The 26,824-nt window shown below is 40.7% G+C and overlaps 1 protein-coding gene across 3 annotated transcripts in view; it reads right to left on the bottom strand.

The window, feature by feature from the left end:
• Positions 1-3,144, bottom strand: part of slc43a1a (solute carrier family 43 member 1a) — a 31,475-nt gene extending 28,331 nt beyond the window's left edge. The window contains exon 1 of one of the 3 annotated variants that reach the window (XM_052510167.1): positions 3,024-3,144. In XM_052510167.1, the coding sequence (XP_052366127.1) occupies positions 3,024-3,120 (97 nt within the window). In that variant the 5' untranslated portion in view covers positions 3,121-3,144. Of the gene's footprint in view, positions 1-1,519; positions 1,810-3,023 lie in introns of those variants that run through there. The other 2 variants (XM_035765053.2, XM_035765047.2) reach the window with 2 other exon arrangements.
• Positions 3,145-26,824: the final 23,680 nt, after the last annotated feature.

The following is a 26,824-nucleotide window of genomic DNA, read 5'->3' as shown; positions in this document are numbered from 1 at the left end:
TGCATTTATACGGAGACTTGATTACACACAGGTGGATTGTATTTATCATCATTAGTCATTTAGGTCAACATTGGATCATTCAGAGATCCTCACTGAACTTCTGGAGAGAGTTTGCTGCACTGAAAGTAAATGGGCTGAATAATTTTGCACGCCTAATTTTTCAGTTTTTGTTAAAAAAGTTTGAAATATCCAATAAATGTCGTTCCACTTCATGATTGTGTCCCACTTGTTGTTGATTCTTCACAAAAAAACACAGTTTGTGTCGAATTGCAGGAAATCGTCTTTAAAACAGCTATATTTTGTCACTGCAAACAACAGGAGGGTCTCTAAAATGTTCGACATTGGCCACGCCCCCCACCTGAAGCCTGAAATGAACATAAAACGTGAGGCTCCAGAACCAAGTTTAATGTTATACATCTCTATCACATTAGCTAGATATGTAAATTAGTTAGCTAGTTTGAGTGCCCCCCCTCCAAAAAAAAAAAATAATAATAATCACACTGGCTGTATTGCCCAATCCAATGTGAACGAAAGTAGCGACCAGCGACGGTCATTTCCGAAATAGCTAGCTGGCTTTAAAGTAGTGATGCCATTCAGAGTCTCTTCATTTGTCAAAGTTCATGTAAAAGAACCGGCTCACGTTCAAATACATGTTTAACGGGCCAAATTATGTATTTGTGTATACACTGGGGGGAAAACAGTGTGGACCTGATTGATGCGCTCTCCCCAGTATGTATTTTTTCTGCAGTGAGGATTCGTCCTCTTTAGATAATAATTGTTTAACCTATGTCCAGAAAAACGTTTTTGAGCAAAAACAAAAAAAGACCAGTAGTACCAGTATGCAAATCAGGGAGACAAAATGAACGGCTCTTTCACCGATGCGATTCGCGACGTGCGCCAAAAAGATCCGTTCAAAAATAAACATTCGTTCGCAAAAAAAATGGTTTTCAGCCACAGGATAAGCTACCTGCCTGTCGTTGGCGCGTCAGAACGCTCCGTGGTCGTTACGCTCGTTACTGTGAACTCAGACTTCGAATTTTCATTATACTATGTGTGACTTGCACCCCGTTGTCCTTATATAATGTGTATTCTATAGTTGAATTTTGAATTGTTTTAAATTCCAAAGGACCAGCAGGTCAAACGAACGACGAAAATGAACGAGTCACTCGGAAAAATGAATAATGACCCTCGTGTCAGTAAAAAGAGTCATTCAAAAAGAACGAATCAATCGCAAACTGAACATCACTACTAAAATATAGTCCTGCCCTAATTAACCGCCATATTTATTGTCATCAAAACAAACAACAACAAGAAAATATAACATAGCAAATCGATTATTATCATTGCAATAACGCATTAACAAGCACATATATCTCTGAAAGTAACTAAAACACCATCCATTCGTCATCTGGTGCTTGCCTTTGTGGGTATATTTGGCACTTACTAGCTTTTAGTGTCATTTTTAGATACAAAGTCAACAAAAATGTGTTGAAGTTTCTAATAAAAAAATATGACTTACTTCAGCTCTTTTTCTTTTGAAAAATAAATGACACAACGTTGACAGAACGTTTCTTGTAGCTGTAGAAACACTTCTCTACGATTTCGATTTTTTTCTCTTCCCCTCCTAAAGCAAATTACGACTCTGATTTATATCAAGCCTACCTCGTGTTCTTCGCGTGTAGTTACTTGCACGGTATAATGTACAGTTTTTTCGTATACTCCCTCTCTCCTTTTTCTCCCTCCCTCTCCACATTTACTTCGTAACTCGCTCCACTCCGTATTTTCTCTTCCTAGAATCCTAACCATCCGCTCCCTTTGTCACCTGGTCACATTTTTGCTTTGGGGCATGGCTTTCTCTACCAGCGAGGACTAATGTTGGGTACCCGCGCTACCTGTAGGTTAGCCTACTGGAAAGTGGCAATGATGAAAAAGTTAGAGTGAGGAGAGAGGAAGACGATGTTCAGTTCTGGACATGAACCCCCCGAAATTAAAATAATAAAACTATACATATATTAGAATGGGTGATATGGGTTCAATACGTTTCATTATGACATTACGTTTCACATATGTTCACCTCTATCTGTGAGTCATGTTACAATGTTGAACAACTGCCACTGCCGGTGCCACGACATTCTTCGGTCTACTTCGATTAGGTTTAATGGCGGTTGGCATCCAATACATATTGCATTACTGCCTCCTAGTAGACTGGAGTATAAATCCCTTATACGTTGCTTGAAAAAAAAAATCGACAAATATCGATTATCTAACACTACACTCACAAAAAAAAACTGTCCGGGTATGGGCGAGGGGACGGTCTAAAGTTATACCTCAATTTTCGGCAACTTACATTCCATCCCTGCAGTACAGTTGATAACCATTGCTATAAATGCTAAAAATCCAATCTTACTGAAACAAATATATCACTTGTTGGCCTATCCCTATATACTGGTACAGATCTACTAGTCACATCACTCCTCTCAGGATCCCTCCCCCTTGACCCATCTTCCTTACTTTCTTCAGTGCCCCAGCATATGACTTCTGCACTACTCTAACCCTGGAAACCTCAACCTGCCTCTCGCGCACCGGATTTCTGATCCCCAGCCCCATTGACACCACTACAATTAACACATATCACTACTTTCCCCAATGCTCCACATTCTATTATCTCATGCCCTTCTGCACACTTATCACACCTAGGAACCTCCCTCCTACACACTGTTGTCACATGCCCATAAGCTTGACACCTGTAACAGCGCAATGTATACAGCACAAAAGCTTATACAAGATAACTTATATATCCTAACATCACTAACAACATTCTTTGTGTACCCTTCCAATTAAATGGTGTAGATTTGTGCGGCCTGGTCCATGAGACCTGGGTGACACCTGCTAGCCAGAAATGGTATTGCAACAATTGCATGTCTGAACTTAAAGAGAGCAATAGTAATGAGCTACCTAGAACAATAAGCCAGAAGTGAAACTGGACGTATAAATTGAAGCATCCGGTTGGTGTTTCCACTCACCAGTAAATATGCTGATGAGAGGAAGCCCAGTGACCCTGTAACAGCTGTCGTGGGTTGAAGAAGGTGAGGACCAAGGTGCAGCGTGGTACGTGTTCATCTTTAATTATGAATTGAACACTGAATGGAAAAACAACAAAAGAGAATGAACGAAACCGAAACAGTTCTGTCTGGTACAGAATACAAAAACAGAAAACAACTACCCACAAACACAGGTGGGAACAGGCTAGTATGGTTCTCAATCAGAGACAACAATTGACAGCTGCCTCTGATTGGGAACCATACCAGGCCAAACACATAGAAATACAACACACAGAACAAAACATAGAATGAAAAAACATAGAATGCCCACCCCAACTCACACCCTGACCAAACCAAAATAGAGACATAAAAAAGGAACTAAGGTCAGGACGTGACAGACCCGAAGTGGGAGATGGAGAGAGATGTATTTTATACTGCTAATTTCCTCATCGATGAAACATTTTATCTCAATGCAATTTTCTGTTCCCAAAACTAGAATCTGTAGTGTTGGCGTTCCCTAATGGAAATATGCAAATACATGCTAGAACACACCAATAGGACCTCGCTAACTCGTGCTTGATCAGCCCACTATGATTAATTTGCTCCCATTGGAAACGACAGGTTGTGGTCTATCTTGGGTTAGCTATAAAAATCTTCGGTAATGGTGTCTTTTTGTAGGCACTCCGCCATGGCTCGTTGCTGGCCAAAGCGTATGGGAAAATGAACGGGTTCCATGAGAGTCTACACCAGCTCATGTCACTTTTTGTGAATTTGAAGCATTTATGTAATCAAAATAGGAACATAAAGTGCATAAAGGAATCATAATTCATAAAGGTCATGTTAACTGACTGATATCTCATATAACAAAACGTATAAGATATCCTTAGCCTGTTTTAACCTCAGACTTTATTTTCGGTGTTTATCCCAAAACCCAATTCTTTCCCCATTCATTTCCCCCATAGGAATGGCCGAATGAACCAGGAGTAACTCATGTCTGGTTTTTAGGACTACAAGCTGGCGAGCTCTATAAGTCTATTGAACAGCATGGAGGTCCTCACCTACATGCACTACAGTAACTGATTGTTCTTCAGCTGTGATCTACAGCCGAGGAAAAGACTATCTGTTTTTGAGGAACATGGTATCGCTATTGTGCTTTAACCACAACAGCAGTGGAAACATCGACAGGGCTGTAGTAGAGCGGGTCGAGAGTTTCAAGTTCTTTGGTGTCCACATCACCAACAAACTATCATGGTCCAAACACACCAAGACAGTCGCAAAGAGGGCACGACAACAGCTTTTCCCCCGCAGGAGACTGAAAAGATTTGGCATGGGTCCCCAGATCCTTAAAAAGATCTATAGCTGCACCATCGAGAGCATCCTGACCAGTTGCATCACTGCCTGTGTTGGGGGTTACCCTGGGTGTCGAGTGTAGGGCTACATCAATGCCATGATTACTGTATATATGTGATGACCTTTGTATGCTTGCAAAGTGCAATGATGGGAAGGTACTGGGTAAATGGAGATGTAGTGCTTTAGTTCTCAGGCTTAGAATTGTCTGCACCTGCTGATAGTCACACAGGCTCAAGGCTGATATAGCAGAGTGAGAAACCACAGTCTAGACATGTTTTTCTCATCTTTGATACTTTGTATCTAATCCAATGCAACAATGTTAAGGTATGATTGACGGTAGGTTGCCTATACACTGGATTTGTGTATGGTGCTCTTACCTGAGGGAAGACACTGGTTTTGTGTATGGTGCTCTTACCCGAGGGAAGACACTGGATTTATGTATGATAGATTTTAAAAAAGGAGCTGATGAGACCAGGTGAGTAACTAACCCAGGTGAGTAACTAACGCAGGTGAAATCAATGAACAAAAATGAAAGACAGGGCCATGTTCAAGAACACAAAGAAACAGGGCTATGTTCAAGAACACAACGAAACAGAACACAAGATTGTGTGGTGATAATACATGTATTATTATGGTATTATTATGGATCAGCTATATCGGCTATAATGGGGCAGTCATTTTTTAAACAAACACAACAGGAGAGTTAAATTACTGTGATAGAAGAAAACTGAGGAAGGATCAACAACATTGCAGTTACTCCACAATATGAACCTAATACTAACCTAATTGAATGAATAGAAGAAAGCCTGTACAGAACAAAAATATTCCAAAACATGCATCCTGTTTGCAATAAGGCACTCAAATAAAACTGCTAAAAATGTGCCAAAGAAATGAATAAATACTAAGCGTTAACTGCAATCCACACACACACATTTTTTTGCTGACATATTTGGGTTAAATCTCCAGTTACAAGAAAGAGGGAAAACAGTGGTGGACATGGTGGAAAAACCTAAGGCCTTTACTGGGAAGCTTGAGTTGTTCGATTTGGACTTGACATCTACTGTACTTCGGCACACTGAAGAAACGACAGGCAGAGGGACCAGGCTGCAGCATGGAAGATTTCATCAAGCAGCTGAGGGACAACTTTTCAACCAGATTTGAAGACTACAGAATGCCCAGTGATATCATTGCATTTGTACGTGATCCTCACACAGATGCCCAGGTGGAGAGTTCTCCCTCCTTGCTGAGAAAACTATACCCTCGCTAGATGAGGCCGCAATTCAAACTGAGCTGATTTGAATTCCAGACATCGAGACAAATCAGGGATGCGCTCATGATTGCTGAGTCCTTGTGGGTGTCATGCTCAGAGAAATACAGCACAATAAAGAAACATGCATTTTATGTGCTAACAATGTTTGGATCGACTTACACCTGTGATTCATCATTTTCCTATATGAACGCAATGTAGACTCCGGACATATTTTTTTTTATTGTGAAAGATGCTGTTAAGCCTTATAACCTAGCTCAGCCAGTTGTTATTTTATATACAGTAGACCGAGGAAGAAATAGACTCCAATTAAGTCCTCCTGTTGTTTGTAAAGTCAAATTAAAAATTGAAAAGTATCGTTGAAATTATTTACTCGACTGCTGTAGGTGTTCTCCATCTGTTGCTGTGCAACACTTGCATAACAAGTTAGCTATATTTTCAGCACCAGGCGCTGTTCACCTCCTATTGATTGCGATGTGGTTGCTGCTTCATGTTTCAGCACCACAAAATAGTCCGCTGCCTGCATTATTAGTTGACTGTCTCCTGCATTGTCTTTCCTCATGAATAAAATTAAAAGGTAACTTTTGCATTATTTAGGTAGGATAACTTCCTTCTTGGGACATTGGATTTGGGAGTTTTTTCATCTCGGGTCCGATATTTTATTATGAATATATTGTTTTTTATGATGTTAAAATATATTCACAATTAATTTGTGGGTCAAACAATATTGTAGGCGAGCCAGATTTGAAGACTACAGCGTCCCAATCTCCCATCCTTTCCCACCGAAGCCAAGCTTGTCCCAACCTCCCATCTTTTGGCACCCTAACTTCTTCTCAGACACATTTACACCCAGCCATACATCGGCTTACTCATCCATTCTCCTTCGTTCCCGTACATCATATGTGGGTCCGGGATGCAAAAACGGGTTCGAGATTGTTATTATTAATATTTTTAAAATGATGAAAAAAAGATTCATAATTAATTTGGTGATATTTGCCCCCCCGAAGACCTCCAATTTAATTCTGAATATTTTTTAAATCAAAAAAATAATATGAATAAAAATCTCGAATGGGAGGTTGGGACAAGCTTGGCTTGGGAAAGGGTGAAGGAAGGATTTATCCATACTACAATGTAATTGTATTTATTTTTGTGACTTGCAAACCTGCTGTAAAATGAATGAAAGTTCTGACGAAATTAGGAGAATGTCACGCCCTGACCTAGAGCCCTCTGGCTTCTCTATGGTCAGGGGGGCACAAGGGGCGGTCGGCAGAGGCGAGAGCTAGAAACCATCTGGGAGTCGATGGAGCAGTTTGAGGAGGGATAACGGAGAGAGATGTTTGCTAGGAGTATGTCGCAGCGCAGGCGTTTTGAAGAGCGTGTGACTGGAACGAATTGCAAAAATCGCTGAAGTTGGAGACTTTTATCTCCCTCACCAACTTCAAACATGAGCTATCCGAGCAGCTAACCGATCGCTGCAGCTGTACATAGTCTATAGGTAAATAGCCCACCCATTTTCACCTACCTAATTCCCATACTGTTTTTATACTGTTTTTTTTATTTATTTACTTTTCTGCTCTTTTGCACACCAATATCTCTACATGTACATGACCATCTGATAATTTATCACTCCAGTGTTAATCTGCAAAATTGTATTATTCGCCTACCTCCTCATGCCTTTTGCACACATTGTATATAGACTGCCCATTTTTTCTACTGTGTTATTGACTTGTTAATTGTTTACTCCATGTGTAACTAACTCTGTGTTGTCTGTTCACACTGCTATGCTTTATCTTGGCCAGGTCGCAGTTGCAAATGAGAACTTGTTCTCAACTAGCCTACCTGGTTAAATAAAGGTGAAATAAAAAAATAAAAATAAAATAAAAAAAGGCTGTTGCGCAGCAACTCACTGCCTTCCTGAAGACAAACAATGTATACGAAATGCTTCAGTCTGATTTTAGACCCCATCATAGCACTGAGACTGCACTTGTGAAGGTGGTAAATTACCTTTTAATGGCATCAGACCGAGGCTCTGCATCTGTCCTAGTGCTCCTACACCTTAGTGTTTCTTTTGATACCATCGATCACCACATTCTTTTGGAGAGATTGGAAACCCAAATTGGTCTACCCGGACAAGTTCAGGCCTGGTTTAGATCTTATCTGTCGGAAATATATCAGTTTGTCTCTGTGAATGGTTTGTCCTCTGACGTAACAATATTTAGTATGGAACTCCATTAGCTGCTGCCAAGACTGTAGTAGGATGTCCCTTGGGGGTATCCGATGTATGACATGCGGGGGTTAGGTTAATAAACAGGCTGGAGATAGAACCTAGTTGTCGCGCGTCCTTATTTTAGATCATACTACAAAGACCGCAGCTACTCTTTTTTATTTATTTTTTATTTTACCTTTATTTAAAAAGGCAAGTCAGTTAAGAACAAATTCTTATTTTCAATGACGGCATAGGAACAGTGGGTTAACTGCCTGTTCAGGGGCAGAACGACAGATTTGTACCTTGTCAGCTTGGGGATATGAACTTGCAACCTTCAACGCTCTAACCACTAGGCTACCCTGCCCGCCCCACTAGGCTTCCTGGGGTCCAGCAAAATTAAGGCCGTTATACAATTTACAATTTCCTGATACAACCTGGATTACAGTGGGGCAAAAAAGTATTTAGTCAGCCACCAATTGTGCATGTTCTCCCACTTAAAAAGATGAGAGGGGCCTGTAATTTTCATCATAGGTACACTTCAACTATGACAGACAAAACTAGAAAACAAATCCAGAAAATCACATCACATTTTTTATGAATTTATTTGCAAATTATGGTGGAAAATAAGTATTTGGTCACCTACAAACAAGCAAGATTTCTGGCTCTCACAGACCTGTAACTTCTTCTTTAAGAGGCTCCTCTGTCCTCCACTCATTACTTGTATTAATGGCACCTGTTTGAAGTGGTTATCAGTATAAAAGACACCTGTCCACAACCTCAAACAGTCACACTCCAAGCTCCACTATGGCCAAGACCAAAGAGCTGTCAAAGGACACCAGAAACGAAATTGTAGACCTGCACCAGGCTGGGAAGACTGCATCTGCAATAGGTAAGCAGCTTGGTTTGAATAAATCAACTGTGGGAGCAATTATTAGGAAATGGAAGACATACAATACCACTGATAATCTCCCTCGATCTGGGGCTCCACGCAAGATCTCACCCCGTGGGGTCAAAATGATCGCAAGAACGGTGAGCAAAAATCCCAGAACCACACGGGGGGACCTAGTGAATGACCTGCAGAGAGCTGGGACCAAAGTAACAAAGCCTACCATCAGTAACACACTACGCCGCCAGGGACTCAAATCCTGCAGTGCCAGACGTGTCCCCCTGCTTAAGCCAGTACATGTCCAGGCCCGTCTGAAGTTTGCTAAAGAGCATTTGGATGATCCAGAAGATGATTGGGAGAATGTCATATGGTCAGATGAAACCAAAATATAACTTTTTGGTAAAAACTCAACTCGTCGTGTTTGGAGGACAAAGAATGCTGAGTTGCATCCAAAGAACATCATACCTACTGTGAAGCATGGGGGTGGAAACATCATGCTTTGGGGCTGTTTTTCTGCAAAGGGACCAGGATGACTGATCCGTGTAAAGGAAAGAATGAATGGGGCCACGTATCGTGAGATTTTGAGTGAAAACCATCAGCAAGGGCATTGAAGATGAAACGTGGCTGGGTCTTTCAGCATGACAATGATCCCAAACACACCATCCTGGGAACGAAGGAGTGGCTTCGTAAGAAGCATTTCAAGGTCCTGGAATGGCCTAGCCAGTCTCCAGAGCTCAACCCCATAGAAAATCTTTGGAGGGAGTTGAAAGTCCGTGTTGCCCAGCAACAGCCCCAAAACATCACTGCTCCAGAGGAGATCTGCATGGAGGAATGGGCCAAAATACCAGCAAAATTGTGTGAAAACCTTGTGAAGACTAATAGAAAACGTTTGACCTTTGTCATTGCCAACAAAGGGTATATAACAAAGTATTGAGATAAACTTTTGTTATTGACCAAATACTTATAAATTCATTAAAAATCCTACAATGTGAATTTTGGGATTTTTGTTTTCCCTCATTTTGTCTGTCATAGTTGAAGTGTACCTATGATGGAAATTACAGGCCTCCCTCATATTTTTAAGTGGGAGAACTTGCACAATTGGTGGCTGACAAAATACTTTTTGCCCCACTGTATGTTGGATAGGCTTTCATTTAAGAACACCCTCTGTGTTCTGTTAGACAGGTAACTCTTTATCCAGAATATGGCAGTGGGTGTAAAGCCAACACACATATGCTTTTCCAGCAGCAGACTATGATCTCATTTCAAAAGATGCACTGAAGTCTATTAAAACAGACCCACAATCTTTTTTGCATCAATTTCTCTCAATCATCAGTAATTTGTGTAAGTCCTATGCTTGTCCTATGCTTGTTGAAGTTCCTTCCACATAAGCATGCTGTAAGTCTGTTGTCAATTTGTTTATTGCAAAATAGCATTGTATCTGGTCAAACACAATTTTCCCCCAATATTTTACTAAGGGTTGGTAACAAGTCAGCTATCAGGTCAGCTATTTGAGCCAGTAAAGTTTTTGTTTACTATTCTTAGGTAGGGGAATGACTTTTGCTTCCCTTCAGGCCTGAGAGCACACAGTTTATAGTGGATTAAATTGAAGATATGGCAAATAGGAGTGGCAATATCGTCCGCTAATTATCCTCAGTAATTTCTCATCCAAGTTGTCAGACCCCAGTGGCTTGTCATTGTTGATATACAACAATACTTTTTTCACCTCTTCCACACTCACTTCAAGGAGTTCAAAATTACAATGCTTGTCTTTCATAATTTGGTCAGATATAGTTGGATGTGTTGTGACAGTATTTGTGTCTGGCATGTCATGCCTAAGTTTGCTCATCTTGCCAATGAAAAAATAAATAAAGAAGTTGGAAATATCAGTGGGTTTTGTGATGAATGAGCCATCTGATCCAATGAATGATGGATTTGGATTTGGATTTTTTCCTTTTTGTTCAAAATTTCATTTAAGGTGCTCTAAAGCTTTTTAAAATCATTCTTTATGTAATTTATCTTTGTTTCATAGTGTAGTTTCTTCTTCTTTTTATTCAGTTTAGTCACATGATTTCTCAATTTGCAGCATGTTTGCCAATCGGTTGTGTCGTGGAAAATTGCAAGATTATGTTTTAGTGCTTGTAAGATTGTTATAATGCTTGTATTACAGTATAATAGTTGTTACATTCGACAGAATAGAGTATTGTGTGTGTGTGTTCCACTGAGGATAGGCCTCTATGAGATAGCACTGACAGAGGAGATTTAGGATGTCTTTGGTTAATAAAGCCTAAAGAGCATACCAGATATTAAAGGGAATGTTTTTGTGCTATACCGTACCAGGGTGAGACGGGTTCCAGTTTGGAGTAGGAGGGGGCCAGACACTGGTCTTTACAATGAGAACTGTTGACACAGCAGGAACTGTCTGCTATGTTTTATAGATATCTTTCATACGCACCTTAACCTTTGTGAACTGTTCCTAAGATCTGTGGTTCATCATGTAAGTTGAGAGGGGTGTATCTTGGCTATAAAAGATCTTTATACTTTTCTGTTGGCACTTTTCAATGGTTCATTAGAGATAGAGCATAATTGAAAGTCAAAAAAGGCTATTGCAAAGCTCTTATTAAAAAAAATATGTAGTTAGTTTAAGTGTAACTCTGACTGGTGTGGTAATTGACCTCATTTACCTCATTTGGTAAAGCAGAAAAATGCCACCACAGTTGTGCAGCCAGACTTATTTGCCATTTATTTTGCATCATTACTCTCAACCATACAATTATTAAATTCCTCATCAATCCGTGTGGATTTAACAGTTTTACAGTAATTTCCTAATGTGTGCATGCGTTACAGTAACTGGGATAAGCTATTTCATAAATGTGTCAAGTGCAGAGTCTGGTTGATTACACACCATGGACCAACAAATATTCCTTACATCAACAACATAGGAATCACTACAAAATGTCTTGTATGACCTCATACACTTTATTAGGTCCAGCCTTTGGAGATGGCTCTATAGCGGCTTCCCACTAGAATGGACTTTAGGTTAGGCAGATAAACCCTTAAGCCATATTACTTCAACAGTATTTAACATGAGATCCTTTCTAAACTTTACAGGAATGTGGTTCTGAATATAGATGGCCACACCTCCACCTTTGGCATTTCTGTATTTTCTGTAGATCTTTTAAACATGTATTGAAACCACTGTATCATAAATGGTATTATGCAAGTGATTTTCAGAGATAGTAAGAATATTAATGTCATCTGTTACTAGCAAATTATTTATTTAATGAACCTTGTTAAGCTACATATCTTAACGTAGGCCATTTATAGCATTTTTCTCTAATGCTTGATTGTTTTTATTGCTTTACTGGGAAGCTTAGCAGAGGTAAACATACTCAGGTTATTTATGTTAGTGCAGGGTGAGCTGACCACAGTGGACGTTCTGCTAGGGCACACTGCCTCATTGTTAACATTTCATTCTGGTTGATACAGTATGCACATGATTACTGAATGCAATAGCTTAGGTCAGGTGGAAATGTCCGACAGATCTCAACTCCATAAAAGGAGTAAATTGCCATCGCCTGATCTTGCTGCTTTCTCTTCCTTAACTACGTCTGATCTAGAAGTTCTGTGCGTCCATAAATCCACGTAAGTCCACCGACTCTGTTACCTTTCATCTGAACTATCTGTTGCGATCTGGAGATGGGCCATCAGTTATTGCTTATCGTTATTACCGCGGAGCGTGGCTTGGAGTGCACGCTTCAAACATATTGTGGAATGTGAATTGTCAATGATCATGCCCTATGGATCCTCATAGGCCAATTATGCAAGTGATATGGTTAATATGTAATGAAATTAATTATATGTACACATGAAGACAATTGAAAGGGTGAAATGAGAAACGTCATTGTTTGCTAACTGATCGACTTTGATACCAAACTAATGGGGATTATAGATTGAAGAACCATTCAATGTTTGTATTCTATCATGATTTATGATACATGGTTACGAGGCTAAATGACTCACGGATGATTACTATTGACTTCTTAACGAACAGGATTGTTGACTTCCCTAATTATGTTAATCATGAATGATTGTTATGATATGATCTTTGGGATGAGGAATTTGATCAGATACAAGTTATTTGTTTCCTTTGTGATGCAGCACAGACTACTCAATAAATATACCACTTTATGGTTAAAGGATATCCTGCCTCAGTCTCATCCATTCCTATGTCACCTGACACGTGACCACCTGTTCACCTTCACTGTCAGTCATCCTACCTGTCCAGCTACCCACACAGATTCCACTAATCTTTCACTGACCAAGTCTGTAATACCTACATGTTTCAAGCAGACCACCATAGTTCCTGTGCCCAAGAAAGCAACGGTAATCTGCCGAAATGATTACTGCCCTGTAGCATTCACGTCGGTAGCCATGAAGTGCTTTGAAAGGCTGGTCATGGCTCACATCAACACCATCATACCAGAAACCCTAGACCCACTCCAATTCGCATACCGCTCCAACAGATCCACAGATGATGCAATCTCAATCGCACTCCACACTGCCCTTTCCCATCTGGACAAAAGGAACACCTATGTGAGAATGCTATTAATTGACTACAGCTCAGCGTTCAACACCACAGTACCCACAAAGCTTATCACAAAGCTACGGATCCTGGGACTAAAAATGTCCATCTCCAACTGGATCCTGGACTTCCTGATGGGCTGCCCTTAGGTGGAAAGGGTAGGCAACAACACATCTGCCACGCTGATCGTCAACACTGGGCCCTCTTAGGGGTGCATGCTTAGTCCCCTCCTGTACTCCCTGTTTACCCACGACTGCATGGCCAAGCACAACTCCATCACCATCATTAAGTTAACTGACGACACAACAGTGGTAGACCTAATCACAGACAACTATGAGGCAGCCTATAGGGAGGAGGTCAGAAACCTGGCAGTGTGGTGGCTGGACAACAACTTCTCCCTCAATGTAAGCAAGACCAAGGATCTGACCGTGGACTATAGGAAAAGGAGGGTCAAACAGGCCTCCATTAAAATCGATGGGACTGAAGTGGAGCGGGTTAAGAGTTTCAAGTTCCTTGGTGTCCACATCACCAACAAACTATCGTGGTCCAAAAACACCAAGACAGTTGGGAAGAGGGCACGACACAACTTTTTTCCCCCTCAGGAGACTGAAAAGATTTGGCATGGGTCACCAGAAGGTCTACAGCTGCACCATCAAGAGCGTCCTGACTGATTGCATCACCGCCTGGTATGGCAACTGCTCGGTATCTGACCGTAAGGCGCTACAGAGGGTAATGCGTACCTCTCAGTACATCACTGGGGCCAAGCGTCCTGACACCCAGGACCTATATACTAGGCTGTGTCAGAGGACTTGTCAAAGACTCCAGTCACCAAAGTCATAGACTGTTCTCTCTGCTACTGCACGGCAAGCGGTACCGGAGCGTCAAGTCTAAGTCCAAAAGGGTCCTTAACAGCTTCTACCTCCAAGCCATAAGCATCTATCACTCCAGTGTTAATGCTAAATTGTAATTATTTCGCCTCCATAGCCTATTTATTGCCTTTACCTCCCTACTCTTCTACATTTACACACACTGTACATAGATTTTTCTATTGTGTTGTTGACTGTACATTTGTTTATGTGTAACTTTGTGTTGTTGTTTTTGTCGCACTGCTTTGCTTATCTTCTGAACTGGCCTACTTGGTTAAATAAAGGTGAAATATATTTTTACAAAAATATAAGACTGCTGAACAATTAATCAAGTGGCCACCCGGACTATTTACATTGACCGACCCCCACACATTGACTCGGCACTGGTACTCCCGTTATTGGTATGGAACTTCATTATTTTCTTTCATATTTTGACCTTGTTTTTTTAGCAAATATTTTCTTAATTCTATTTCTTGAACTGCATTGTTGGTTAATGGCTTGTCAGTAAGCATTTCACAGTAAGGTTGTATTCGGTGCATGTGACAAATAACATTTGATTTGATTAAACGACTACTCCACGTAGCACTCACGTCAGTAGCCATGAAGTGCGTTGAAAGGCGGGGTCATGGCTCACCCCATCATCCCAGAAAACCTACACCCATTCACTCCAATTCGCATACCGCCCCAACAGATCCACAGGTGACGCAATCTCAAAATACTAGGCGTTGTCAGGAATCCAGGGTTGGGGAGTAACGGATTACATGTAATCTTTGACACAAAAGCGCAAATTTAAGTTTGCTCCACCTGAGCGAGTCTGACCACAAGTCAGAGACCACTATGATGACACACTAAATATGTTTGATAGATCGCGGGAAAATAGCAGGAATGGGATTTTGAAGGCTACAGTCCACGTTATGTCTTCCAATGGTGCGACTGCTGTTTTTTTTTGTGTTTTATTTTTATATGACTTATTATTTGTTTCTGCATAGCGCATTGATGCGAATCACACTGCTGCTCTCTCGTTTAGCTATTTGCAATTTACGGGTTGTGGTTGTTGTGGATGGCTGTTAACAAATCTAAATGTGTATTTGAACCCAATAATGGTTGATAACAAGAAGTTTAAGCTGCCTATTTCACGTAATTCACTGTAACACAATTGCAGTGGGTCAGAAGTTTACATACACTAAGTTGACTGTGCCTTTATGCAGCTTGGAAAATTCCATAAAATGATGTTATGACTTTAGAAGCTTCTGATAGGCTAATGACCATCGTTATGTTTGGAGGAAAAAGGGGGAGGTTTGCAAACTGAAGAATACCACCCCAACTGTGAAGCATGGGGGTGGCAGCATCATGTTGTGGGGGTTCTTTGTTGCAGGAGGGACTGGTGCACTTCACAAAATAGATGGCATCATGAGGTAGGAAACCTATGTGGATGTATTGACCTCAATCCTATTGAAAATTTGTGGGCAGAACTGAAAAAGCGTGTGCGAGCAAGGTTGCCTACAAACCTGACTCCGTTACACCAGCTCTGTCAGGAGGAATGGGCCACAATTCACCCAACATATTGTGGGAAGCTTGTGGAAGGCTACCTGAAACATTTGACCCAAGTTAAACAATTTAAAGGCAATGCTACCAAATACTAATTGAGTGTATGTAAACTTCTGACCCACTGGGAATATGATGAAATAAATAAAAGCTGAAATCAAACACTCTACTATTATTCTGACATTTCACATTCTTAAAATAAAAAGTGGTGATCCTAACTGACCTAAGACAGGGAATTTTTACTAGGATTAAATGTCAGGAATTGTGAAACTGAGTTTAAATGTATTTGGGTAAGGTGTATGTAAACTTCCGACTTCAACTGTATAATTTAATCATATTATTATATGTAGTAGAAAGTGATGGGTTCGAAGAAGCCTACATAACCAACCCATAAAGTAAAATGTAACATCCTTATATGGCCAGCTATGTAAACGTTAACATTGATTTGTTCTGCAATAGATGTTGTTCAATTGGTAACATACATATTTGTCTTCTTCTACTGCCTCATAAGGGGAAAGTAATCTAAAAGTAGCGGAATGTAATCAGATTACTGAGTTTGGGTAATCCAAAAGTTACGTTATTGATGAAAAAATTTGCACAGGTAACTAGTAACTGTAACGGATTACATTTTGAACGTAACCTGCCCAAATCATAGACTGTCCTCTCTGCTACCGCACGGCAGGCGGTAACGGAGCGCCAAGTCTAGGTTCAAAAGGCTGCTGAACTCTATGTCTTGAACTGCATTGTGGGTTAAGGGCTTGTAAATAAGCATTTCATGGTAAGGTCTACAACTGTTGTATTCAGCGCATGTGAACCATTTGATTTTCTGCTCAGACAGTTTATTTAAAAAATAAATTAAAATATCATGGTGACAAGCAAATCCAACAGGTTAGCAGAGCTCAATTCCATCATTAGTTAGACTTTTAAAACGGACACAAGATGGGGTATATGCCCACATTCAAATGTTTTTATCAATGCGTTTCTCCTTTTAATCATTTTAATGTTCTTATTATCTTGCAGTATATAAGCTGCTCTGCATTTCAGTTGTGGACCCCTATGTTACACATACACTATATGACCAGAAGTATGTGTACACCTGATAGTCGAACATCTCATTCCAAAATCATAGGCATTAATATGGAGTTGGTCCCCGCTTGCTGTTGAACTTGCTTCCATTTAAGCCACAAGAGCAATAGTGACGGCGGGCGCTGATGTTCGGTGATTAGGCCTGGCTCGCAAACGGCATTCCAATTCATCCTACAGGTGGCCGTTGGGGTTGAGGTTAGGGCTCTGTGCAAGTCAGTCAAGTTATTCCACACCTGTCAGCAACGGGTGTGGCTGAAATAGCCGAATCCACTAATTTGAAGGGGTATCCACGTCCTTTTGTGTGTATATATATATATATATATAGTGCATGTCACACCCTGGTGGAGAGGGGCTGTGACTAAACTCAGTTCAGTACCATAGATCCGACTACACCACCCTAGGTCAACACCAAGACCAAAGAAAGGTCTGAAAAGCTAATAAAATAGGCCACACCGGTTATTTAAGTGTTAATACATGAAAGTCAGAGACAGGTAAGGATTCAGAAGTTCATTTATTTCTCTCCAAATGTCATCTTCCAAAAAGAAAGCTGGCTTTAACTTTGCAAACAAAAATGAAGGAAAAAACAATACAGGAAGCAGTTAAATTAAACCAAAGCAGGTTTCAGTGGAGAGAAAGCATTACACTTTTCGTCATCATTCCATCAACATAATACTTTTCATAACGCTTCCAAAAGAGCTCCTGCGTGGCTTCAAAACAAATTATTCTAAGGGTTATAAAGGGGCAGGGGAAAACAGGGAGCCAATTATTTTACTCAATCCATTAAAAATCACTAAATTAGGACAATGTGGGCTGAAGAGTGCACAGTAATCAAGGGGCATTAGTCACACCTGTAGAGTAAATACAAAAACCTGTGAGACATGTTTATAACAAGGTATAAAGCATTTTAACTGGAGGCTTGAAGTGTTAAGGTACTAGGGGGATAACTAGGCCCCCCTAAGAACAATGTCTAATTGCTGACACAAAAAAAGCATTTGGGAAAAAATTATTATGTGGATGAAGGCAATGCTTAGTCAAATACACTATAAAGGGAAATAAATGGCTACAGTTCACACTTTTGTAGTTATTTCATGAAATGTTGTTTTTAGAAAAGAGTTGTCGTTTTATGTACCGGGGAAACATTTTTTAAACTCAGATTATCTGACTTAAACTAGCGCTAACTGAGCTAGTCATTGTCTAAATGACAGGTAAAAACACAATCATAACCATAAAGGGGTAACTAGCCCCCATGGGCCTAATAGGGGGTTTCCCCAAACACACTCATCCAACATCTTACTAAAAAATTATATAAATATTTTTATTTAAACAAGTGGATTATTTATCATAAGGCTTTCCTACTTGTATATTTAAAAAGCAATTATAGATCTAACTTCATTAGAATACAACTACAACTTTTACTACAAATCATTTTGTTTAAATATCTCTGACTGTTGTGATGACACAGAGACCATTTTTTGTTGAGCAATAGCATTAGCAGCAAGGGAAAGTGTTTGGGAAAATCATTTGGTGAAATCTTATGGTCTTAATGTGAATTACAGAGGGGGGGTTAAAATAATCATTAGGGTAATCTGATCCTAGATCTGTGGTTAAAGGCCATAACTCAAGCTGTCTTAGCTCCACAGGTGAGAAGTCAGAGGTCTTGTTCTGTATTCGGTCAGGCAGGTCATGAAGGCTGGGTTTTGCGCCAAGGGGCCAGGGTTCAGGTCTAGAAGTACGGTTTTGACTAGTCTTACAGTTTTGCTTCGGTATTGCAGTTTAACTGACGCCTGGCCCAGAAAGACTATTTCTATACACGGCTACATGGAGAAATCAGATTAGAAAACTCCTAATAACACACTTTAGTCATCACCTTTGTGCACAAAACATCCATTTGATTATTCAAATAATTGTCGCTGAGGCAGATTTTTGTTTCATCACTTACAGCCGAAGATATAAAAATTTGATGTGCTAGTGCACATGTGAAGTTGGTCTGTATAAACCGGATGCAACCTGGATATAGACAGTCCGTGAATCGGCGTATGGGAACGTGAGTAGATTACCTTGCAAACAACGGGCGGACATCTGGCTCCAGTTCTTATTATACCTCAGTGGTTTACACAGGCAGCCAATTCTGACATTATTTTCACTAAATTGTCTTTTGACCAACATCAGATATTGTTCAGAGCTGATCTGATTGGGCAAAAGACCAATTAGTGAAAACATTTCAGAATTGGGCTGCCTGTCTAAACCAACCTTAGCTGCTTAAGAGACGGAAGAGGTAGTGAGACACCCCACTTGCAATTATTTTTCTGGTTCAATAAAAGTCAATGAACTAAGTAGATCAGACTCAGCTGCTATTGAATTGGCGTCTATGGGACACACCCACTTAAGTAGACCGGAACTTACTTTTATTTTCAATGGTAAACAGCCTGAATGAACTATCTTCATTTATCCACCATCTTTGGCTGCTCCATCAGCAAGTCTCTTTCCTATGTACACAAAAAAGCATTGTTTGTGTGTGTGTTTCTAATTGACCCCAACCCTGCTTAAACCAGTTCTGGGATGCGGCTCTAGTTTGACAAAGTTAGGGAAATTCCTTCCTATTAGACATTATTATTAAATCTGTTTTCTACTTAATAAGGTCCAGACAGCAACACACACACACACACACACACACACACACACACACACACACACACACACACACACACACACACACACACACACACACACACACACACACACACACACACACACACACACACACACACACACACACACACACACACACACACACACACACACACACACACTGTCACGCCCTGGTCGAAGTATTTTGTGTTTATCTTTATGTATTGGGTCAGGCCAGGGTGTGGCATGGGGTTTTTGTATTGTGGTGTGTTTTGTCTTGGGGTTTTAGTGTGTATATATTGGGATTGTAGCTAGTGGGGTGATCTAGCAAAGTCTATGGCTGTCTGGAGTGGTTCTCAATCAGAGGCAGGTGTTTATCGTTGTCTCTGATTGGGAACCATATTTAGGCAGCCATATTCTTTGAGTTTGTCGTGGGTGATTGTCCTTAGTGTCCTTGTTCCTGTCTGTGTTAGTTTTTTCACTAGTATAGGCTGTTTTGGTTTTTGTTACGTTCTTTGTTTTGTAGTGTTTGTATTTTAGATTTGTGTTACGTTTTTGTTCATTAAACATGGATCGCAATCTACACGCTGCGTTTTGGTCCGACTCTCCTTCACCACATGAAGACCGTTACACACACACACACACACACACACTCACACACACAAAATGTGGTCTTAATTTCCATCATGTGGAGAGGCTCAGTTGTCAGAGAGGAGCAGGAGCCGCACGAAACCTCGCTAAACTCACCTCATTCTTGATTCAATCATGAAAAGAAAAACATGTCAAATTTCCTATTAACTGTAAATGGCATGCAGGTGGAGAAATGAGTTGACTCTACAGCATCTAGTATACTGCACAGTACACAGAGGAGAGATATGTGACCCCTGTGACCCCTGTGACCACTGTGACCACTGTGCCTGCTGTGACCACTGTGACCACTGTGCCTGCTGTGACCACTGTGCCTGCTGTGACCACTGTGCCTGCTGTGACCACTGTGACCACTGGGAGGAAGCAGAGGATCATACAGAACAGTGGTTCTTGAACTTTGTCAGACAAGGTTTTTCTGTCACAACCTGTATGTTCCAACTCACCATTTGGGGAAACAGCTGAATATATAGGTCTAACCATGACCTCTGTGTTAAGTTAGCAACTGCTCAGTAGCCAAAGATCCTCAATTAGTACGTTCAACACACTCCCTTCATGACTCTTCCTGAATCATTACTACTCTCAAAGATGAGAACATGAAGTACTGCCGCTGTGCCTGTGGGCCATCCATAACTCTTACTCTGGGTTGAATTATGACATCAACCCCTGAGAACAGGCTTTAGATGGGTTTAGGGAAGCAATATGGGACACGAATATTTGCATAAATATGAGATAATTACCTGACAGCCGGTTAACCCCAGCAACAGCAGATGATGGATGAGCCTGGGATAAAAAGAAAGACAGCAGAAAAAAGAGAGAGAGAGAGTGAGGGAGAGAGCATATAATAAGAGAATATAGCAAGGGTTAACATAACATTAACTGTGGACGGAGGGATGAGAGTGAAAGACAAAACAAAAGGGGAAGTTGGTGGAGGGTGGAGGGATGGAAAAGTGAAAGAAGGGTGGAGAGGGTGTTGTCTCTGGCCTTAAGTGTTGTCCTCTAAACTGCTCTTGTTCGGTTTCTGCCTTTTATGGCTAAGATGAACCAATGTGAGGTGGGTAATGAGTGCCTCCAAGCAGACTGAGTAAATCATACAGGGGAAGAAGGGAGGAGGGGGAGAGAGAGGTGGAGGGAGACGGGGTGAGAGCGAAATGGGTTGGAGAGAGGGAGCGTGAAGAGGGTAAGGAATGAGAGAAGTAGGATGGGAGAGAGAGAGGAGGGACAGCAAACAAGTAAATGAAAATGGGATGGAGAGGAGAGCAGGGGGAGCGGGGAAGGGAGACGGAAAGCCAGGGAGGGAAGTGAAAAAGGGTGAAGGAAAATGTGGGGCGGAGAAGAAGGAAGAGAGAGGGGCGGTGGGGAACATCGAGAGGAAGAGGGAGATTAGAGTTGATAACAAATGGAGGTGGGTGAGGGTGAAGAGGCTTAGGCAGTGCTTAGCACAAGCTGGTCTCAGAGCATTTCGTATTATTCTGTACGTAAATCTGTAACACTCCATTCAGTATGACTTGTTACGTTTGGTGTGGTATGTGTTAATTTGTGGATGTCCATCACCCATTTTGTATTATATGCTACAAATTTGGTTAAATGGCTATGGGAAGGGTAAGGGCTAAAATGGTTAAGGTTAGAGTTAAGAGAAGGGTTATCTAAAATGGTCAAAGTTAGGGTTAGGGGAAAGGTTAGTTAACATCCTAAGTAGTTGCAAAGTAGCTAAAAAGTAGTACATAGTTGAAAAGTTGTTAATTAGCTAAAATGCTCAAGTTGACCGTGATTAAATTTAAACTCACAAATGTTGTGTTGGTAGACTCCCCTTATACGCCCACCCACCCTACTTTAGTTTTTGCCTTAAGTAACCATCTGTCTTATGTAACCATACCACACTTAACATGTTGTACTAATTTCAGTATCCCGGATTTACATTTACTATGGTACGTCTAATTTATGAAACCAGGCTGCTTAGCAGGGTAGAGCTGCGTGATAAGATCATGCAGTGAGTTTAAAAGCATACTTTCATAAAACTTCAATGCCAGGTTTAGGTTAGGAAAAAGCAGTTTGTGAGAGAAAATAGTGCCCCTGGCTAAACATGGATAGAACTTTCCCAGCTAGCACATAACATTCTTAGAACCATTTGTTTTTTAGGACTTGGCGAGAGCGTGGTTTCAACTTTCTGGGAATGGCGCAGGACAATTTTTCGGCTTTGGAACATTCTCAGCATATTTAAGGAACTTGACAAAAAAAACATTATTTTTGTAGTATTTCCTAAAAGTTTTAACATTTACATTTCATTTTGGTGATATTCTAGGAACGTTCTCCAACCGGTTTGATATTGGAAATGTTCTTAAATAGTTCAGAGAGTGTTGAGAAACAACATTCTTTTGTGAAAATTTCAGTAACTTCAGCATAATGTTTCCTACAGGTTTCCTCATGGTTGTATTTAAAGTCATGCTCTCAAATTGTTCCAACAACGTTAAACGCCTACACCAGTAGAAATCACATTTGTAAAAATCTCCACCCAGCTGGGGCATCGGGCCATGCAAAACGAGCTTGCCCATTGCTTCAATAGTTAGGCTTTCCATATTACCCATTATATTATTTATATTTATATGGAGGATTTGCGGCTGCAATTCACATAACTAGCTAGTTTGCTGAAATGATAACAGAGAGAACAAAGAATTTAGCTGTTTGATATGGTCTGTGAGCATGTCCAAATATTAGTGCTGCCTGGAATCCGACATGGTTTCACTGGAATTATCTAACGGCAAGATTCAGACAAACGTCAACCATCAACATGTCAACAGGTCGTATATGCACGGTTTAGTTGGGACTCATATCTTGACAGGTAGGCTGGTAGTCTTTTTCTGAGATAATTATTTTCACCTGACTTACATATAATTATCTCAGAAAAAGACTACCAGCCTACCTGTCAAGATATGAGTCCCAACTAAACCGTGTTAAGTTAAGCCTGTCTTAACTGAAGTGGTGCTCACAACTTTCATTAGCTAGCTAAGGTTAGCATGCTAGCTAGTTACACTGACAGCTGTCAGTTAGTGTCCTATTTGCTGTTATTATTTCTCTGCAACACTTGGGAATCATCACAACGTTCCCATCCCCAATTCCTGAAGATTTTTTAGCCTGTGTCAGTCAAGGTGGAAGCTAAATGAGAATTTCTGCTCTAGGACAGAAATTACTCGAAATAGGTGCTCCCACTTCCTCTTTGGTGGATCTTTAAGAAAAATTTCCATAAAAAACACAAGAAAACTTTAACGTTCAGAATATGATTATTTATTTAAAAACTTCTTAGGATTAGGTGTCCCGTCAGCGGGACACCTGTCGACAACGGTGAAATTGGGTAGTGCCGCCCTTGGGTAGTGCCGTGGCGGAGATCTTTGTGAGCTATACTCGGCCTTGTCCCAGGATGGTAAGTTGGTGGTTGAAGATATCCCTCTAGTAGTGTGGGGGTTGTGCTTTGGCAAAATGGGTGGGGTTATATCCTGCCTGTTTGGCCCTGTCCGGGGGTATCATCGGATGGGGCCACAGTGTCTCCTGACCCCTCCTGTCTCAGCCTCCAGTATTTATGCTGCAGTAGTTTATGTGTCGGGGGGCTAGGGTCAGTCTGTCTGGAGTATTTCTCCTGTCTTATCCTGTGTCCTGTGTGAATTTAAGTATTCTCTCTCTAATTCTCTCTTTCTCCCTTTCTTTTTTTCTTCCTCTCTCTCTCGTGGACCTGAGCCCTAAGAGCATGCCTCAGGACTACCTGGCATAATGAGTTTCAACTCCAGTTTCAACTGTTCTGCCTGCGGCTATGGAACCCTGACCTGTTCACAGGACGTGCTACCTGTCACAGACCTGCTGTTTTCAACTCTCCAGAGACAGCAGGAGTGGTAGAGATACTCTCAATAATCGGCTATGAAAAGCCAACTGACATTTACTCCTGAGGTGCTGACTTGTTGCACCCTCGACAACTACTGTGATTATTATTATTTGACCATGCTGGTCATTTATGAACATTTGAACATCTTGGCCATGTTCTGTTATAATCTCCACCCGGCACAGCCAGAAGACGACTGGCCACCCCTCATAGCCTGGTTCCTCTCTAGGTTTCTTCATAGGTTTTGGCCCTGCTAGGGAGTTTTTCCTAGCCACCGTGCTTCTACACCTGCATTGCTTGCTGTTTGAGGTTTTATCCTGGGTTTCTGTACAGCACTTTGATATATCAGCTGATGTAAGAAGGGCTATATAAATACATTTGATTTGATTTTGGAGGGCAAGCAATTCAAATAAATAATCATACAAATGATGGATATTAAACATTTAGGTACATACAAGTTTCTTATATCGGTTAACCTCTCTGGGATATGTGGGACGGTAGCATCCCACCTCGCTAACAGCCAGTGATAGTGCAGGGCGCCAAATCCAAAACAACAAAAATCTCATAATTAAAATTCCTCAAGCATACAAGTATTTTACACAATTTTAAAGATAACATTCTCGTTAATCCAGCCACAGTGTCTGAATTCAAAAAGGCTTTACAGCGAAAGCACTACAAACGATTATGTTAGGTCACCACCAACTCACAGAAAAACACAGCCATTTTTACAGCCAAAGAGAGGAGTCACAAAAAGCACAAATAGAGATAAAATGAATCACTAACCTTTGATGATCTTCATCAGATGACACTCATAGGAGTTCATGTTGCACAATAAAGGTATGTTTTGTTCGATAAAGTGCATATTTATATCAAAAAAATCTAATTTGACATTGGCGCGTTACATTCAGTAGTTCTGAAACATGCAGTGGTTTTGCAGAGCCACATCAATTTACAGAAATACTCATCATAAATGTTGATGAAAATACAAGTGTTATACAAGGAATTAGAGATATACATTTCCTTAATGCAACCACTGTGTCAGATTTCAAAACATTTTTACAGAAAAAGCATACAATGCAATAATCTGAGTACGGCGCTCACAGCCCAAACCAGCCAAAAGAAATGTCCGCCATGTTGAGCAGTCAACACTAGTCAGAAATAGCATTATAAATATTGACTTACCTTTGATGATCTTCATCAGAATGCACTCCCAGGAATCCTAGTTCCACAATAAATGTTTGATTTGTTCGATAACATATCTCCATATACCTCCTTTTGTTAGGGTGTTTGGTGAACAAATCGCAACGCGCGTTCAACTTCCAGTGGAAAGGTCGGACGAAAATTCCAAAAAGTTATATTACTGGTCGTAGAAACATATCAAACGATGTATAGAATCAATCCTTAGGATGTTTTTATCATAAATGTTCAATAATGTTCCAACCGGAGAATTCCATTGTCTGTAGAAAAGCAATGGAACGGGAGCTACCTCTCATGTGAATGTGCATGATAGAGCTCGTGGCTGCTGGCAGACCTCTGACTCATTCCCCTCTCATTCAGCCCCCCTTCATAGTAGAAGCATCAAACAACATTCTAAAGACAGTTGACAACTATTGGAAGCCTTAGGAAGTGCAACATAACCAATATCCCACTGTATCTTCAATCGGGCTGAGTTGAAAAACTACAAACCTCAGATTTCCCACTTCCTGTTTGGATTTCTTCTCAGGTTTTTGCCTGCCATATGAGTTATGTTATACTCACATACATAATTTAAACAGTTTTAGAAACTTCCGAGTGTTTTCTATCCAATACTACTAATAATATGCATATATTAGCATCTGGGACTGAGCAGGAGGCAGTTTACTGTGGGCACGCTTTTCATTCAAAAGTGAAAATGCTGCCCCCTATCCCAATTAAGTTTTAAAAGATTAAATTCTTGTTAATCTAACTACGTTGTCCAATTTACAACAGGCTTTACAGTGAAAGCATGCTATGCGATTGTTTGAGGACGGTGCCCCACATCAAACTATTTTTCAACCAGCACAGGCTTCGTAAAATAACACATATTCACTTCCTCTGATTTGCAATCCCAAGGGTCCCAGCTACAACATGCATGGTCATTTTGTTAGATAAAATCCTTCTTTATATCCCAAAAAGTCAGTTTAGTTGGCACCATCAATTTGAGTAATCCACTCGTTCAACGTGCAGAGAAAGGAACCCAAAAAGCTACCGCTAAACTTTGTTAAAACAAGTCAAAATACATTTCTATTTAATCCTCAGCTACCCTAAAATGTAATTAAACTATAATATTTCACACAGAAAGAAGTATGTTCAATAGAAAAGTAAAATCAGCAAGTGCGCGTCCTCTTTGTCGCGCGCACACAGACTGATTTCCAACTCTGACTCCCAGTACTAAAACTCAAAATTATTTATCTTGCTCAGCGTGCTCTCGCGACTCCTTGTATGGCGGGTCATGTTTCGGAGGACTCATGGCTCGACCTTCGCCTCTCCCGAATTCCATGGATAGAGAACAGAAGATCATCGGTTTGAATCACACTGACACTGTGCCATAATTGAAAATAAATGTGTTCGCATGATTCATTTCCATGTGTCCTATCTGTGCCTGGAGTTCACAACAGTTAACCTAAGCTAGCAGCCTTATTGAAACATGTTCTCAGAACGTTATTTGATTGCCTTCAAATAACATATCATTTCTGTTCTCAGAACGTTAGTATTAGTTCCGTTTTACCAGTCAGGAAAATGATGGCTCTGTTCCCAGAACCAATGGGAAACCAAAAACGTATGTTCCCACAACTTCCGAGGAACCAAATGTTCTTGCTCAGTTCTCTCTCTTTCC

This window comes from Oncorhynchus keta, chromosome 4 (genome assembly GCF_023373465.1).
Source record: "Oncorhynchus keta strain PuntledgeMale-10-30-2019 chromosome 4, Oket_V2, whole genome shotgun sequence".
Taxonomy (NCBI): domain Eukaryota; kingdom Metazoa; phylum Chordata; class Actinopteri; order Salmoniformes; family Salmonidae; genus Oncorhynchus; species Oncorhynchus keta.
The sequence above is the reverse complement of the archived record's forward strand: the minus strand, read 5'-3'. Positions and strand labels throughout refer to the sequence as shown.